General features: G+C 45.8%; 1 protein-coding gene across 2 annotated transcripts; it reads right to left on the bottom strand.

Moving 5' to 3' along the window:
* Window positions 1–686: 686 nt before the first annotated feature.
* RPL26L1 (ribosomal protein L26 like 1) lies at window positions 687–11,598 on the bottom strand. Of its 2 annotated transcripts, XM_010373327.2 has the most exons (4): window positions 11,003–11,598; window positions 4,810–4,950; window positions 3,549–3,726; window positions 687–967 (listed from the first exon to the last, which is right to left on the bottom strand). In XM_010373327.2, the coding sequence occupies exons 1-3, from the start codon at window positions 11,168–11,170 to the stop codon at window positions 3,598–3,600; spliced, it is 438 nt and encodes a 145-aa protein (XP_010371629.2). In that variant the 5' UTR covers window positions 11,171–11,598; the 3' UTR covers window positions 687–967; window positions 3,549–3,597. The 2 variants fall into 2 exon arrangements, with proteins under 2 accessions (XP_010371629.2, XP_010371627.2); XM_010373325.2 differs by lacking the exon at window positions 687–967 and having other exon boundaries at window positions 3,371–3,726.
* Between the last annotated feature and the right edge of the window lie 4,931 nt (window positions 11,599–16,529).

Below are 16,529 nucleotides of genomic sequence, written 5' to 3'. Positions count from 1 at the left end.
TCCTGGGCTCCAGCGATCCTCCCACCTTGGGCTCCCAAAGTGCTGGGATTACAAGTGTGAGCCACCGTGCCTGGCAGCTTTTTACATAAATAGAAAAACAGAAAATCGGAAAAATGACCTCCCAGGGACAAGAGCAGGATTTGAACCCAAATCTGTCTGACTCCAGGGACAGGACAGTATCTGTCTACCTTGTGTCAGTGAGTTCAATGTATCAATGCCAAGTCAGAGAACACATCTTGAGTTTTGTGGCTTTTGAAGTCACTCATTTTTTTTTTTTTTTTTGAGACGGAGTTGCGCTCTGTCACCCAGGCTGGAGTGCAGTGGTGTGATCTTGACTCACTGCAAGCTCCGCCTCCTGGGTTCACATGATTCTCCTGCCTCAGCCTCCCGAGTAGCTGGGACTACTATAGGTGCCCACCACCGTGCCTGGCTAATTTTTTTGTATTTTTAATAGAGATGGGGTTTCACTGTGTTAGCCAGGATGGTCTTGATCTCCTGACCTCAAGTGATCTGCCCGCCTTGGCCTCCCAAAGTGCTGGGATTACAGGTGTGAGCCACTGCGCCCCACCAAACTCACTGTTTTCTTTTGTGAAAAATAATTGCCTCTTTGAGTGCAGAGTGAATGTCAGAATTGTACATATAAGTAAACTGAACAGTGATAGTGAAATTAACATTTGTATACTCACAGCTTTCAAGGAGTACTCAAAAACGGCCCATCTGATCTTGCCATTTTATCTTTGCATTTTCGATGCGATAGGAAGGCAGAGCAGGTATCATCATCCATTTGGAAGTCCAGAGATGAGTAATTTGCTCAATGGCTGATGACTGCCCAGTGGCAGAGCTAGGATTAGACCTCGATGGCTGGTGATAATGCTTTTCTCACTAAGTAGCGCTACTGGCTGCAAACACATAGGTTCTTGTCTGTTCCACATAAATGTCCAGTCTCTTATCAGACTCCAGTGAAAGGCTGACAGAGTGAAGGAAGGAAGACTAAAGATAAGTGGCTAATGTGGGAAGTGAATGGCCTTTGATGCAGTCAGGCTCAGGTTCAAATCTTGGCTTCATTTCTTATGCTACGATTTGGACAGTTAACCTAAGTTCATTTTCTTCATCAGTCAAAATGGGAAACAACACTGATTCAATTAACATTTATTAAGAAACTCTAGTGTGTCAGATAAGCCACTACTAGAAAGTCATAAAAGGCTGTTGGATACATTTTAATCAATACATTATTATTTTTTAGGCTAGTCATGGTGGCTCATGTCTAATTCCAGCACTTTGGGAGGCCAAGGAAGGAGAATCACTTGAGGCCAGGAATTTTACTAGCCTGGGTAACATACTGAGACTCTCATCTCTACAAAAAATTTTAAATATTAGCTGGGTGTGGTGGCACATGCCTGTAGTCCCAGCTACTTGGGAGGCTGAGGTGGGAGGATCACTTGAGCCTGGCTGTCAAAGCTGCAGTGAGCTGAGATCACACCACTGCACTCCAACCTGGGTGACAGAGCAAGACCCTCTCTTAAATTTTTTTTTAGGACAGGTGCAGTGGTTCATGCCTATAATCGCAGCACTTTGGGAGGCTGAGGTGGGCAGATCACTTGAGGTCAGGAGTTCAAGACCAACCTAACCAACATGGCGAAACCCCATGGTGGCAGACGCCTGTAATCCCAGCTACTTGAGAGGCTGAGGCAGGAGGTTCACTTGAACCCAGCAGGTAGAGGTTGCAGTGAGCCGAGATAGTGCCACCACACTCCAGCCTAAGCAAGAGGGAGACTCTGTTTTTTGCCATTTTATCTTTGCATTTTTGATGAGATAGGAAGGCAGAGCAGGTATTATCATCTGTTTGCAAGTCCAGAGATGAGTAACTTGCTCAAAGGCTGATGACTGCTCAGTGGCAGAGCTGGGATTAGACCTCGACAGCTGGTGATAATGCTTTTCTCACTAAGCAGCACTACTGGCTGCAAAAAAAAATTTTTTTTTCCCACAGGGACAGGATTTTGAATGTGGCCCTGGAGATAAATTTTTAAAAAATCTTTATTCACTACATACCTCTCAAAGGAACCAAATCTTTTTTTCTAATTAAAAAATTATTTATTATTACTACTGTTATTATTATTTTTTTGTAGCGGTGGGGTCTCAGTAGTTAACCAGGCTGGTCTTAAACTCCTGGGCTCGAGCCATCCTCCCACAAGTGTCCAAAAGTTCTGAGATTACAGGCATGAGTCACTGTGCCTGGCCAAAGGAACTAAATTTTGAAGAATGAAAGTTAGATCAAGAGTCTAATGCAGAGGCCAGTGGAGGCCAGGCAAGAAGCGTATGGAAACAACACAGGTGGGATAGGGAACCGCTAAGCCCTCGGCTGCACTTTATACTGCAAAACAGGGAGAGCCCCGTGCAGCCAGGTGAAGCAGGTGATTCTCTGTGGAGTCTCCCACATTTTAAATGTTGGAAATTTTTTAAAATTATAAAATATAGGGAAAAACAGTATCTCAGTTAAATCTTTCCTGTAGGCTGCCAGTTTCTTAAGTTAGTTCCAGAGGAAAAGGGGCATTTCAGTCACATGAAAATGGCAACTGCAAAGTCAAAACTTTGGGAAGATGAGCCTGGTCAGGGAGCTGCTACATGATTTGGTTTAGTTGGCACTTGGAGAGAAAGCTGGGGAAGCACAAGTCAGGAGGCCAGAGAGCAATCTGTCAGGCCTGCGATGTGACAGTGGTGCCCTGAGTGCGCCAGTGCACATTATGACTGCTACTGAGTGGTGCAAATCCCTCCATCAAGGACCAGAGCATGGTGGCTCATGCCTGTAATCCCAACACTTTGAGAGGCACCCAGGAGGATCATTTGAGCCTAGGAGTTCAAGACCAGCCTGGGCAAGATGATGAGACCTGTGTCTGTCTATCTATCTATCTATCTATCTATCTATCTATCTATCTATCCATCCATCTATCTATCAATCAATCATCTGTATGTATTTCTATATAGATAAATACATATATATATTGTTTTATATGTATATATTTCTATATAGAATATATATGTATTCTATATCTATATCTATTCTATATCTATTCTATATCTATATATTTTTTTTTTCAGGACTAGAGCCCTGCCCTTTCTACTCTATCGGCACAAGGGTCCAGGCAAGAGGAGGGCCATTTCACTCTATCCCTGCGATTTTGCTATTCCACACATTAAATAGGAAAAGACTGGCAAAGGGGAATTGATAGTAAGTGGAATTTATTTTATTTATTTATTTATTTATTTATGAATAATAAATGGTCAGGATGGTCTCAGTCTCCTGACCTTGCGATCCACCCGCCTTGGCCTCCCAAAGTGCTGGGATTACAGTTGTGAGCCACTGCGCCTGGCCAGTAAGTGGAATTTATTTATAAAACAATGCAAATACTATTTGGAATTAGGAAGCATTTCCCATTTTTAATCATAAAATTATTAATTGAAATTGCAAAAGTAGATTTATAGAGCCACAGGTAGCAAAACAGGAAATGAAATATTCCAGAGAGATTCTGAAAAGTTCGAAAGAAACATACACTAGCCTCAAAATCTCCGGTTAAACTGTGGTTGCACAACAGGTTCTATTTATTCCTGCATTTTCTCAATAAGTTCTTCCTTATATTTGCCTTTCTCTTTTCCGACTTGTCGAGACTTGGCTTTGTGTTCAAGAATTTTTTTCCGATCCTTGTCCAGTTTTAGCCTGGTGATAACCACCTGTTGGGAGTGAGAAAACAGATCTTTATTGCCACATCGCCACCAGCTATTGAGCAACATAGACATCATAAGACAGACCTCAGCCATTCAGCCTTTTTTTTGAGACAGAGTCTTGCTGTGTCGCCCAGGCTGGAGTGCAGTGGCGTGATCTCGGCTCACTGCAAGCTCCGCCTCCTGGGTTTGCGCTATTTTCCTGACTCAGCCTCCTGAGTAGCTGGGACTACAGGCGCCCGCCACCATGCCCTGCTAATTTTTTTGTATTTTTAGTAGAGACGGGGTTTCACCATGTTAGGATGGTCTCCTGACCTCGTGATCCGCCCGCCTTGGCCTCCCAAAGTGCTGGGATTACAGGAAAGAGCCACTGCACCCAGCCAGTCATTCAACTTTTAAGGAACTGAAACTCTGGAAGGAAAACAGATCCTATAACACAATATAAAATAGGAACACAAAGGAGAAGTAGCAGTTCCACTAGGTAGGCATAAGGGCTACAGGAAGATATATTCTCTCTTATCCCTCTAAATATTATACGTTGGAGGAAGTGATGCCTGGAACACTTGGAAGCCTCTTGCAACCAGCTTAGACAGCCATCAGCCGGGTGCAGTGGCTCACGCCTGTAATCCCAGCACTTTGGGAGGCCAATGCAGGTGGATCACGAGATCAAGAGATCGAGACTATGCTGGCTAACATGGTGAAACCCCGTCTCTGCTAAAAACATAAAAATTAGCTGGGCGTGATGGTGGGTGCCTGTAGTCCCAGCTACTTGGGAGGCTGAGGCAGGAGAATCACTTGAACCCAGGAGGCAGAGGTTGCAGTGAGCCGAGATCGTGCCACTGCACTCCAGCCTGGTGACAGAGTGAGAGTCCGTCTCAGAAAAAAAAAAAAAAAAAGGACACCATCACCAAGAAAGGCAAAATAGAAAAGAGAAGAAAAATCTGGATCCTTGATGATATCACAAAGCTACTGAATCAATCAAGTCCACGTGGCCTGCCTCAGCCACCTGTGCAGGGAGTACCGAACACCAATAACTTTTAACAGTATTGACACACTCCATGGCTGCTATTGCCACTCAGTCCTTGATCATACCTTGCATGGGTGAATGCCCACATGGACGGTTGTGCCGTTGGCCTTCTCACGCTGCACCCGCTCGATGTAGATGACATATTTCTTTCTGTACACCTGGACTACCTTGCCAATTTGCTGACCTTTGTAGTGTCCTCGAACTACCTAAGAGAAAATACAAAAGAGAATCCCCCTCCATTTGTAATGCATGATCATAATGAGGAAGCTAACCATCAGGAACACATGGGCTAAACATATAACTTTGCACAAAAGCAGCTTAATCCTGGCAGCCAAAAATTAGCTACTTGTCTGGTATAAATCTATGTTGTGTTATGGCTGGGTGGAGATTTTTTTACCTGAATCCCACAGAAATGTGCGATATGAGCTTTAGAGAAAAAAGGAGAATACAAAACTACATATAGAATACACTCTGAACTATATGTATATATACGTCAAGTATCCCTTATTCAAAATGCTTGAGACCAGAAGTGTTTTGGATTTAGGGTTTTTGGGATTTTGGAATATCTGCATTACTCACTAAGCACCACAAATCTGAAAATCTGAAATCCCAAAAGCTCCAAAGACTACTTCCTTTGACCATCACATTGACACTCAAAGTTTCAGATTTTGGAATATTCTGAATTTGAGATACTCAACCTGTATGTGTGTATGTGTATATATATAATATATTACATATGTGCACATATATGTATATACATACATATATGTATATACACACATACATATATGTATATATACACACACATTTCATATATATCAGCATGACACAGTGGGATAAAATATATATAAATATTGGTAACAGCTGCCATTAGGCAGGAAGTAGGATTACAGATGACTGTTTTTTAGATTTATATTCTTCTAAATTTCAAGATTTCTACATTTATACAAATATTTTAAAGTCAGAAAAAAATTAAAATCTCACGGACTGTTTTACTGTACTAAAAATCTACTCTATTAAAAAACCAACTAGATTAGGGTTTCCTTGGAAGCAAGAGCTTATTTTATTTTATGTTTTTTTGAGACAGAGTCTCGCTCTGTCCCCCAGGCTGGACTGCAATGGCATGAGCTTGGCTCACTGCAACCTCCAACTCCCAGGTTCAAGTGATTCTCCCACCTCAGCCTCCCAAGTAGCTGGGATTATAGGCACACGCCAGCAGTCCCGGCTAACTTTTGTATTTTTAGTAGAGATGGGGTTTCACCATATTGGCCAGGCTGGTCTTGAACTCCTGACCTCAAGTGATCCGCCTGCCTCGGCCTCCCAAAGTGCTGGGATTACAGGTGTGAGCCACCATGCCCAGCTGCAAGAGCTTATTAAACACCACGCACAGAGGCAGGGCTGATCGACTGGACTGGAGAGGTGAGGATGAAGAGGGAAGAATGATACTGAGAGTCTGGCTTGGACAACTAGGTAGATGGAAATGCCTTTGCCAGATGCAGGGAACACAGGGGAAGCCCCATATTTTAGGAGGAAATAGTTTAGTTTGGAACATGCTAAATTTGAGGCATCTGGGGACATTCTAATAGATAATTCAGACACAGCTGGAATGCCAACTGGGCCAGCGATAGAGACGTGGGAGTCATCCACAGAGAGGCAATTAGAAGCTTCATTTTGCTCAAGGAGCTGATGGTATGAGAAAAGGGCAGAATATACACATGTGAGAAAAGCCAGCATTCTGGAAGAGCTTGTGAGAAATTAATGTGGCCAGAGAGAATGGGAAACCATGCAAGTGTGGTGTTAGAGCAGCCAAGAGAAGAATGCCAAATTCTGCGGGACCATCAAGTACAGAGAGGGTAAGGTATTTAACAGATCTGACAACAAGGTCATCACCAGTGGCTGTGGCTGGAACACCTTCAGTGAGCGGTGGGATGGAAGCCATTTACAGTAAGGTGATGAGTGTACCAGGTGAGAAGGTGAAGGTGAGAAAAGACAGTCCAAAGGAGCTTGGCTCTGAAGACGAGAAGGGGATAGATGTTTGAGGGGGATGGAAAGCTAAGGGAACTTTTTTTTTTTTTTGAGACGGAGTCTCGCTCTGTCGCCCGGGCTGGAGTGCAGTGGCCGGATCTCAGCTCACTGCAAGCTCCGCCTCCCGGGTTTCTGCCATTCTCCTGCCTCAGCCTCCCGAGTAGCTGGGAGTACAGGCGCCGCAACCTCGCCCGGCTAGTTTTTTATATTTTTTAGTAGAGACGGGGTTTCACCGTGTTAGCCAGGATGGTCTCGATCTCCTGACCTCGTGATCCGCCCGTCTCGGCCTCCCAAAGTGCTGGGATTACAGGCTTGAGCCACCGCGCCCGGCCAGGGAACTTTTTTTATTTTTAAAAAAGGGAAAACATGATTGTGTTTAAATGCTGATGGGAAGGAACAAGTATGGAGCAAGAGGGTAAAAGAAACTACAGAGAAAAAAGGGACCAAAAAAGCTCCAAGAGAAGAATGGAGCAGCACCCAGCGGCAGATGAATTAGGCTTAGGCAGAAATAGGGATATTTCTTTTTTTGTGTTTTTGAGACAGAGACTTGCTGTGTTACTCATGCTGGAGTACAGTGGTGTGATCTTGGCTCACTGCAACCCCCGCCTTCTGGGTTCAAGTGATATCTCATTGCCTCAGCCTCCCTTGTAGCTGGGATTACAGGCATGTGCCATCATGTCCAGCTAATTTTTGTATTTTTAGTACAGACAGAATTTCGCTATGTTGGCCAGGCTGGTCTCGAACTCCTGGTCTCAAGTGATCCACCCGTCTAGGCCTCTCAAAGTGCTGAGATTACAGGCGTGAGCCACTGCACCAGGCCTGGGATATTTCTTTTATTGTAACAGGAGGGAAAGAAAATAAGGAGGGGTGGAACTACAGGTAAATGTGTAGGTGTGGAGCCAGGATTTCTTTTTGAGACGGAGTCTCACTCTGTTGCCCAGGCTGGAGTACAGTGGCATAATCTTGGCTCTCTGCAACCTCCACCTCCTAGGTTAAAGCGATTCCCTTGCCTCAGCCTCCTGAGTAGTTGGGATTACAGGCGTGTGCCACCACACCTGGTTAATTTTTGTACTTCTAGTAGACACGGGGTTTCACCATGTTGGCCAGGCTGGTCTTGAACTCCTGACCTCAGATGATTCACCCACCTCAACCTCCCAAAGTGTTGGGATTATAGGTGTGAGCCACTGCGCCTGGCCATGATTTTAGATTTTATAAGCACATCAGGCACGACTGGTAAGCACCTGGCTAACTCCTCACTTTTCAGGTCTTCTCTTAAATTTATTAGTTCCTCAGAGAAGGTTTTTCAGGTCCTTTAATTAATATGGTAGCATCCTTTATATTTTCTTCACAGCAACAAACACAATTTGAAATCGTTTTATTTTTAACTGAGGCATCATTTACATACAGTAAAATGCACAGGTCAGTTTTGGCAGATATAAAACTGCCAAAGTTTTTTTTTTTTTTTTTTGTTTTTTTGAGATGGAGTCTTGCTTGTCACCCAGGCTGGAATGCAGTGGCGCAATCTCAGCTCACTGCAAGCTCCGCCTCCCGAGTTCATGCCATTCTCCTGCCTCAGTCTCCCAGGTAGTTGGGACTACAGGCGCCCGCCACCACGCTCAGCTAATTTTTTATATTTTTAGTAGAGACGGGTTTTACCGTGTTAGCCAGGATGGTCTCAATCTCCTGACATCATGATCCGCTCGCCTCGGCCTCCCAAAGTGCTGGGATTACAGGCGTGAGCCACTGTGCCTGGCTATTTTTTTTTTCTTTTTGAGACAGAGTCTCACTCTCACCCAGGCTGGAGTGCAATGGCACAATCTTGGTTCACTGCAACCTCTGCCTCCCAGGTTCAGGCGATTCTCATGCCTCAGCCTCCCAAGTAGCTGGGATTACAGGTGTGCACCACCACGCCCGGCTAATTTTTTTGTATTTTTAGTAGAGATGGAGTTTCACCATGTTTCCCAGGCTAGTCTCAAACTCCTGAGCTCAGATGATCTACCTGCCTCGGCCTCCCAAACTGCTAGGATTACAGGCATAAGCCATCATGCCCAGCCTGTCAAAGGTTTTAAATAGGACCTGATTTGCAAATAATACCACTCTGTGGAAAATGGACAAAGGTAAGAGAGGGAGCTGCAATGCTGCCTTGAACTGGACTGGAAATAGGTTCAAGACTTACTTTGGAGGTAGAATCAACAAGCCTTGATGGTGGATTACAAGAGGGGGTTAAGGAGCATTGTTAAAGATAACAAAGGTTTAGGGGCATATGCAACTGGGGAGATACAAATGGCACTTACTAGAGATGTGGAAGATGGGAGAAGAGTTGGATTCTGGAGGCAGAGGGTGTTAGGATCAAGAGTACTCTTGGATAAGAAGCTTGAAATGTCAATGGGCTACCTAAATAGAGATGTTCTGTAGGTAGTCAGATGTATAGGTTGTCTAAAGTGGTCTGGACTAGGATATAAAAGAGGGAGTTGTTAGCACAGAGCACACACTTAAAGCTCTAAGAATGGATTATTACCTATTCTTTACCTACACAGAGAACACAGAGCAGAAAGAGATGCTAGATGTGTCCATTGGATTCAGTCACGAAGATGTTATTGGTGATCTATGCCAAAGTAGGTTCTATAATGCAGTGGGCACAGGGAATAGACTGAAGAGTATCCAAGAGTGAATGGGAGATGAGGAAGTGGAAACAGCTCTCTTGAGGAGGTTGGTTATGAATAGAGAACAGAGTAATAGCTGGAAGGAAATGTGGGGCTAGGGAAGTGAATCCAAATTTTCCAGCTCTCTTTGAAAATCCAAGAATTTAACAATGGGCCTGCATTTCCCCCAGGCACCCACGGGCTCAAGGTAGATGATTATATCCGATATGTGAGGCTTGAGCTTTCCAGTTTGCCATTTTCTTTTCAGCTCACTTCCCTAAATAAGGGAAGTGAGAGCTATCCTTACTATCCCCTATAAGTATTTGCAATTCCCCCATTCTAGAACATGTCTGATGGGAAGGATCCAGGGCAGAGGGGGTTGAAACTGCTGATCATACCTCTGAACTACTTTCCACTCTTCCTGTCACACTCCCAGCTTAACTCCACATTTTTTCCTCCTTAACATATCCCCAAACCTTCAAAGAGTCCCAGTGTCTCAGATGATACACCAGGTCTCATCACCTTATGTCATTTCATTCTAAGACAATAGTTCTTAACTGAGTGAGGGAAGAGTTGATTTTGTCCCCCAGGGAGCATTTGGCAATATCTGGAAATATTTTTGCTTGTCACAACTGTGAAGGGAGGGAATGCCACTGGCATCTAGTGGGGAGAGGCCAGGGATGCTGCTAAACATTCTACAACGCACAGGAGAGCCCCCTCACCCCCCGACAACAATTATCCAGTCCAAGATATCAATAGCGCTGAGGCTAGGAAACCCTGCTCTAAAACATGACCTCCAGGAGAACACCGGCCTTGTCAATCTTGTTCTAGAACAATGTCTGGTAAGTCCTCCATAAATATTCCTTTGAGGAATGAATCCAGCCCCTGTTTATTTCACTCATGGCCAACTCCCTTCCCCCTTCATGCATTCTAAGCTCCAATTACAGAGAACAGAAGGCTTGCACGTTCTCACATGGGCCACTCTTTTAGAAATTATGAAAGAGTGACTCGCTGCATCTTGACCATTTCTCCTGCCAAATCCAATGCTATCACATGGCCAGCTCCCACAAATCCCTGTCCATCAATCCCACTACACCCAAATACACTAGAACACTACTCTCACTGCAACACTTTCCCCTACAAAGTCTGCTTCAACAAGCCACCTTGTGCAACAACACTTGGCAAACTAGCAGCCAGAAGTTTAAATCAAAAGCATTTTTGGCGGGGCACGGTGGCTCACATCTGTAATCCCAGTGCTTTGGGAGGCTGAGGTGGGAGGATCACTTGAGGTCAGGAGTTCCGAGACCAGCCTGGGCAACATAGCAAGACCCTATGTCTACAAAACAAACAAAAAAGCAGGTTTTTGCTTGGCTGACATACTGTTTTATTAAATTTTACTATAACTATTAAATAGTTAAATGCTCTAAAGCAACGCAGGCACTCTCCGGTGGCTCTGAACCCTATCTCTGGCCTAACACATCTGAAGTGTCACACTACTTGCCAGAGTCCTGAGGCATGTGAGTCTGTGACTGCTCCATGACGTTCTCAGGCAAAGGTGTCCGAGCGCCACTAGAGCCGGAGGGAGACGTACCTGGACCTCGTCGTCCTTGCGGATGGGCATGGAGCGGACACTGTACTTCTGCCGCAGCTCCTTGGAGAGCGGGGATGACATGATCTTCCTGCGCACGTGTGAGGGGGCATTGAAGTGACGTTTCCGGTTTTTGCTGCGGTCCGACGTCACGAAGGGATTGAACTTCATGGTGACCCTCTACAAAGGGCGGAGAGAGACGGAATGAAGGGGCGCTCAGTGGGTTACAGGGACCTGTTCTCGATCCAAGACACTCCTCCTCATCCCCGCACAAAGGCTCTACGGGGGAGGTGACCTCTGAAAAGGCAACTGAGGGAGGAGAGAGAGATGCGAGTGGTCTATCACACAAAGTGGGACGTGTGGCGGTCGCATGCCTGACTAAAGGGGTCGTGGGGAGAGGGTGGCACTGGGACCTTGAGGCTAAGGAAGGAATACTAGGGTTAGGCAGGAATGAGTGGTCGGGAGGTCACGCAAAGAGAGCTGTGGGGTGACATGTGTCCCCGCCACACATGCAGGGTCTAACGGGGCAGTGGGCTTCAGAGTCCGAGAAAACTCCAGCCTCCACTCATTCACCCGGCCACCAAGGCCCCAGACCCTGAGTGCGCAAGGCCGGAAATGAGTTTCCATGCCGCGCAAGCGCAGAAAGACATCGAAGCCCCATTTCCGTAAGAGCGAAGCAGAATGGCGCCCCATGCGGCTTGGGGTGGGATCGCAGTGTCTCGTTCCTAGGGTCACCGGGAGCGCGATGCCAGTGAGGACAAGGGCCTACTTGTGTAGGGCCTGCAGTAGAGGCTTACTGGTGTTCTTTTAATAGGCACACCTGTCAGTAGTCTCTCACCTACCGCAAACTCTCTTTGCCCCCGTTTTTCTCCGCACAGGAGGCTGCAGAGGTCGTCTAGGCGTATATATTGTCTGGTGTTTTATTTAATTTTTATTTTGTATTTTGAGATAGGGTTTCACTCTGTCGCTCAGGCTGGGGTGCAGCGGTGCAAACACAGCTCACTGCAGCCTCAGCCCCCCGGGCTCAAGCGATCCTCCTGCCTCAGCCTCCCAAGTAGCTAGGACTACAGATGTACGCCACCACACTTGGCTAATTTTTTATTTTTTTTTGAGACAGCGTCTCACTCTGTCGCCCAGGCTGGAGTGCAGTGGCGTGATCTCAGCTCACTGAAAGCTCTGCCTCCTGGGTTCACGCCATTCTCCTGCCTCAGCCTCCCCAGCAGATGGGACTACAGGTGTCTGCCACCACACCCGGCTAAGTTTTTGTATTTTTAGTAGATACGGGGTTTCACCGTGTTAGCCAGATGGTCTCGATCTCCTGACCTTGTGATCCGCCCGCCTCAGCCTCCCAAAGTGCAGGGATTACAGGTGTGAGCCACTGTGCCCAGCTTGGCTAATTTTTTTATTTTTATTTTTTGCAGAGATGGAGTTTCACTATGTTGCCCAGGCTGGTCTTGGACTCCTGGGTTCAAGTGATCCTCCTGCCTCAGCCTCCCAAAGTGATAAGATTACAGGCTTTAGTCACTGTGCCCCGCCTGTCCCGTGTTTTAAACATCATGAGGCTTCAAATGCCATCTGTAGAGCGGCTTCTTCAGAATCATGGAGAAGCCTGTTCAAATTACAGATTTTCAGGCTCCACCACCGTCCCACAAAACCAGACAGTGGTAGGATGGGACACATCTGAATTTAAAGCAAGCATTCTTCCCTCATCCCTATCCCCCAAGATTTTGAGGTGCGCTAATGCTTGAGGATTGTTGTGAATCAAACACCTGGCTCTGCAAAACTCCCCCCTAGTTGTTTAGCCCTGTTCGGAAGAGTGGGGTTGTAGAATCAGACTGGACCCAAGTGCCTCTTCGTTTGGCAGTCCTAAGAAAGGAAGTCATTTCCCATCAGCAACCCAGGAGCAGACGCTGGCCTGACGGTGCACACACAGAAAAGGTCAGAGGTTCTCCTCAGAACAGTCCTTAGGTGTTAGTGAAACCCATGCCCTGCCCCAAGTTCATTCATTCATTCCTTCACTTACTCACTGGTTCTGTTTATTCACTCACTTCTCTATTACATATCCTTTTATTGTCATTCAGCTACTTATTTACTCATACATTCATTCATTTGCTCATCAATTTATTTGGTACCCACATGGACCAGGTACAAGGCTTGATTAAAGAGATCTGGGAAGGAGTGCTCCCAAGAAGTTCAGAGCCTCACTGGTAAAGGAAACCACGTGAAGACAGATCTTGTGAACCCAAGATCATCAAGGAGTATCCATGATCAAGCAGGGCAGGGAAGAATTTTTGTTTTGTTTTGTTTTGTTTTTAACATGCTGTGTGGTTCAGTAAAGTTAAAACAGGCACAATGACATCCTGGATGACAAGAGCTGGAGGCTGTCATTCTAACTACATGATGTAGTGGGACTGGCTGTCTTGTCTCACGCCCACTCCCGGAAACATGCACAGGAACTCAAGCACCTAGCACAGAGGAAGTGTCTGGTGAGTACTTTTATTTCTCGGAGGCAGTGGCTGCATGGGGAGGTGCTTGAGCACTGGCACCCAAATCGCCTGGGCCATTGCATCTCTGCCATTTCCTGGCTCTTTGGCTTTGGAGAAGATATTCAGCCTTTTGGTCACTCACTTTATTCCTATCTGAGAAAATGGGAATAATGAAGTACTTACCTCATTGGTTTGGTGTCAGGATTTTTTTTTTTTTTTTTTTTTTTTTTTTTTTGAGATGGAGTCTAACTCTGTCATCCAGGCTGGAGTGCAGTAGTGCGATCTCGGCTCACTGCAAACTCCACCTCCTGGGTTCACGCCATTCTCCTGCCTCAGCCTCCCCAGTAGCTGGGACTACAGGTGCCCACCACCACGCCCAGCTAATTTTTTTAGTAGAGACGAGGTTTCACCGTGTTAGCCAGGATAGTCTCAATCTCCTGACTTCGTGATCTGCCCACCTTGGCTTCCCAAAGTGCTGGGATTACAGGCGTGAGCCACCGCGCCCGGCCTTTTTTTTTTTTTTTTTTTTTTTTTGAGATAGAGTCTCACTCTGTCGCTCAGGCTGTAGTGCAGTGGTGCAATCTCTGCTCACTGCAATCTCCACCTCCCAGGTTCAAGTGATTCTCCTGCCTCAGCCTCCTGAGTAGCTGGGACTACAGGCGCATACCACCACACCCGGCTAATTTTTGTATTTTTAGTAGAGACAGGGTTTCACCATGTTGGTTAGGCTGGTCTTGAACTCATGACCTCAAGCAATCCACCTGCCTCAGCCTCCCAAAGTGCCACCTGTAATCCAGCCTGGTGTCAGGATTAAATGAACCCTTAGCATAATACCTGGTACAGAGGAAGAACTTAATAAATGTCAGAATTTATTTATTTATTTATTAGATGAATAATAATAGCTCTTCCTAATGGGCTGAGCATTTACTGTCAGGCATTGTGCTAACAGGTTTACAAGCATTACCTCATTTCAGTCTGTTGACGGTATGAATCGTCCCTTTTACAGGTGAGAAAACTGAGGCTCTGAGTGAGATGGGAATAAAGAATGGACATAATCTACCATTAGATGCTCAATATTGTTATTATTTATCTTGCAGCCCATAAAGATAATAATGCGATCCATATTTGTTAACCTAGAAGGATGTCTGTTAAGAGAGGGCTAAGCTACATAGTAATATGAACAGTATGATCCCATTTTGCTTATCAAAAGGCATCACTAAAATGTCATCATTAAATGATCATCTCTGAAACCAAACACCGCATGTTCTCACTCATAGGTGGGAATTGAACAATGAGGTCACTTGGACACAGGAAGGGGAACATCACACACCGGGTCCTATTGTGGGGAGGACGAGGGGGAGGGACAGCATTGGGAGATATACCTAATGTAAATAACGAGTTAATTGGTGCAGCACACCAACATGGCACATGGATACATATGTAACAAACCTACACGTTGTGCACATGTACCCTAGAACTTAAAGTATGATAATAATAAAAAAAGATCATCTCTGATTAGTGGGATTATGGGTGACTTTCGTTTTTCCCCTTTTACTTTTTTTAGTATTTTATGATTTTCCTCCAGTGGGCTTATAAGCCTGTGTTATTTGTGTAATTAAAATTACATTTTGAAGATTTAAAAAATTGTGAAGAACGCTATCCCTGCGAATGTTTAATTTAGATTTTTTCTGCAGGAAAAACAAAACCAAAAAAAAGCACCTCCTGCTCTGACCACCCCTATTTCCAGTTTTCCCTTTTGGCACAGCAAAGATGACCTTGGGACTGAGGTGGAACCATGTAATTCTTCATAATCCCAGAGTCAGGCAGACCTGGGTATGAATTCCATCTTTACTGAGTGCGTGACTCACTGTGTGGCCACGCCAAGTTACCAGGTCTCTCTGTTTCCTCCTTCCTAAAAAGGAGATAACATCCATCTCGAAGGAAGATCTGGCCTGAAGAGCAGTCACTCTTGCCTGGCATGCAGAGAATGCCAAATCATATCAATGACTGGCCAGAATGAAGTGAATGACCTCATCACTCCATAACTGACAGGAAACAACTGCTGGGGCAAGAAAAAAGGGTCTCCAGTGAGTGTTCTTGTCCACACACATCCCCACTCACGTTCCTGGACTACTGCATCTAACTGCGGCAGCAGCTAATGAACCTTCTGGAATAAATGACCAGTTTCTGCCGGGCGTGGTGGCTCATGCCTGTAATCCCAGCACTTCGGGAGGCCGAAACGGGCGGATCACGAGGTCAGGAGATCGAGACCATCCTGGCTAACACGGTGAAACCCTGTTTCTACTAAAAATACAAAAAAAATTAGCCGAGGCCGGGCGCGGTGGCTCAAGCCTGTAATCCCAGCACTTTGGGAGGCCGAGACGGGCGGATCACGAGGTCATGAGATCAAGACCATCCTGGCTAACATGGTGAAACCCCGTCTCTACTAAAAAATACAAAAAAAACTAGCCGGGCGAGGTGGCGGGCGCCTGTAGTCCCAGCTACTCGGGAGGCTGAGGCAGGAGAACGGCATAAACCCGGGAGGCAGAGCTTGAAGTGAGCTGAGATCCGGCCACTGCACTCCAGCCTGGGCGACAGAGCGAGACTCCGTCTCAAAAAAAAAAAAAAAAAAAAAATAGCCGGGTGTGGTGGCGGGCGCCTGTAGTCCCAGCTACTTGGGAGGCTGAGGCAGGAGAATGGTGTGAATCCCGGAGGCGGAGCTTGCAATGAGCCGAGATCGCACCACCGCACTCCAGCCTGGGCGACAGAGCAAGACACCGTCTCAAAAAAAAAAAAAAAAAAACAAACACCAGTTTCTTAAGAAGGGATTCAGACCTCCAGTGGCCTGCCACATTGTTTCTGGCAAGAATTTAAAAATTATTTTTAACATATAGTAACAAAAAATAACCACAGGCTGGGTGACATGGCTCACGCCTGTAATCCCAGCACCTTGGGAGGCTGAGGTGGGCGGATCACCTGAAGTCAGGAGTTCGAGACCAGCCCGACCAACATGGCGAAACCTCGTTTCTCCTAAAAATACAAAA

The sequence above is a fragment of the Rhinopithecus roxellana genome, chromosome 3, assembly GCF_007565055.1.
Source record: "Rhinopithecus roxellana isolate Shanxi Qingling chromosome 3, ASM756505v1, whole genome shotgun sequence".
NCBI classification, from domain to species: Eukaryota; Metazoa; Chordata; class Mammalia; order Primates; family Cercopithecidae; genus Rhinopithecus; species Rhinopithecus roxellana.
This window is presented reverse-complemented; position numbering and strand designations above follow the sequence as displayed.

Bases quoted from the DNA above. Each gene is read 5' to 3' on its own strand.
- RPL26L1 (XM_010373327.2), bottom strand. From the start codon at position 11,170: ATGAAGTTCAATCCCTTCGTGACGTCGGACCGCAGCAAAAACCGGAAA. The intron at 4,951-11,002 runs GTACGTCTCCCT...ATTTTCTCTTAG, and splicing joins GCAAGGACGACGAGGTCCAG to GTAGTTCGAGGACACTACAA. The intron at 3,727-4,809 runs GTATGATCAAGG...CACTCCCAACAG, and splicing joins TGGGCATTCACCCATGCAAG to GTGGTTATCACCAGGCTAAA.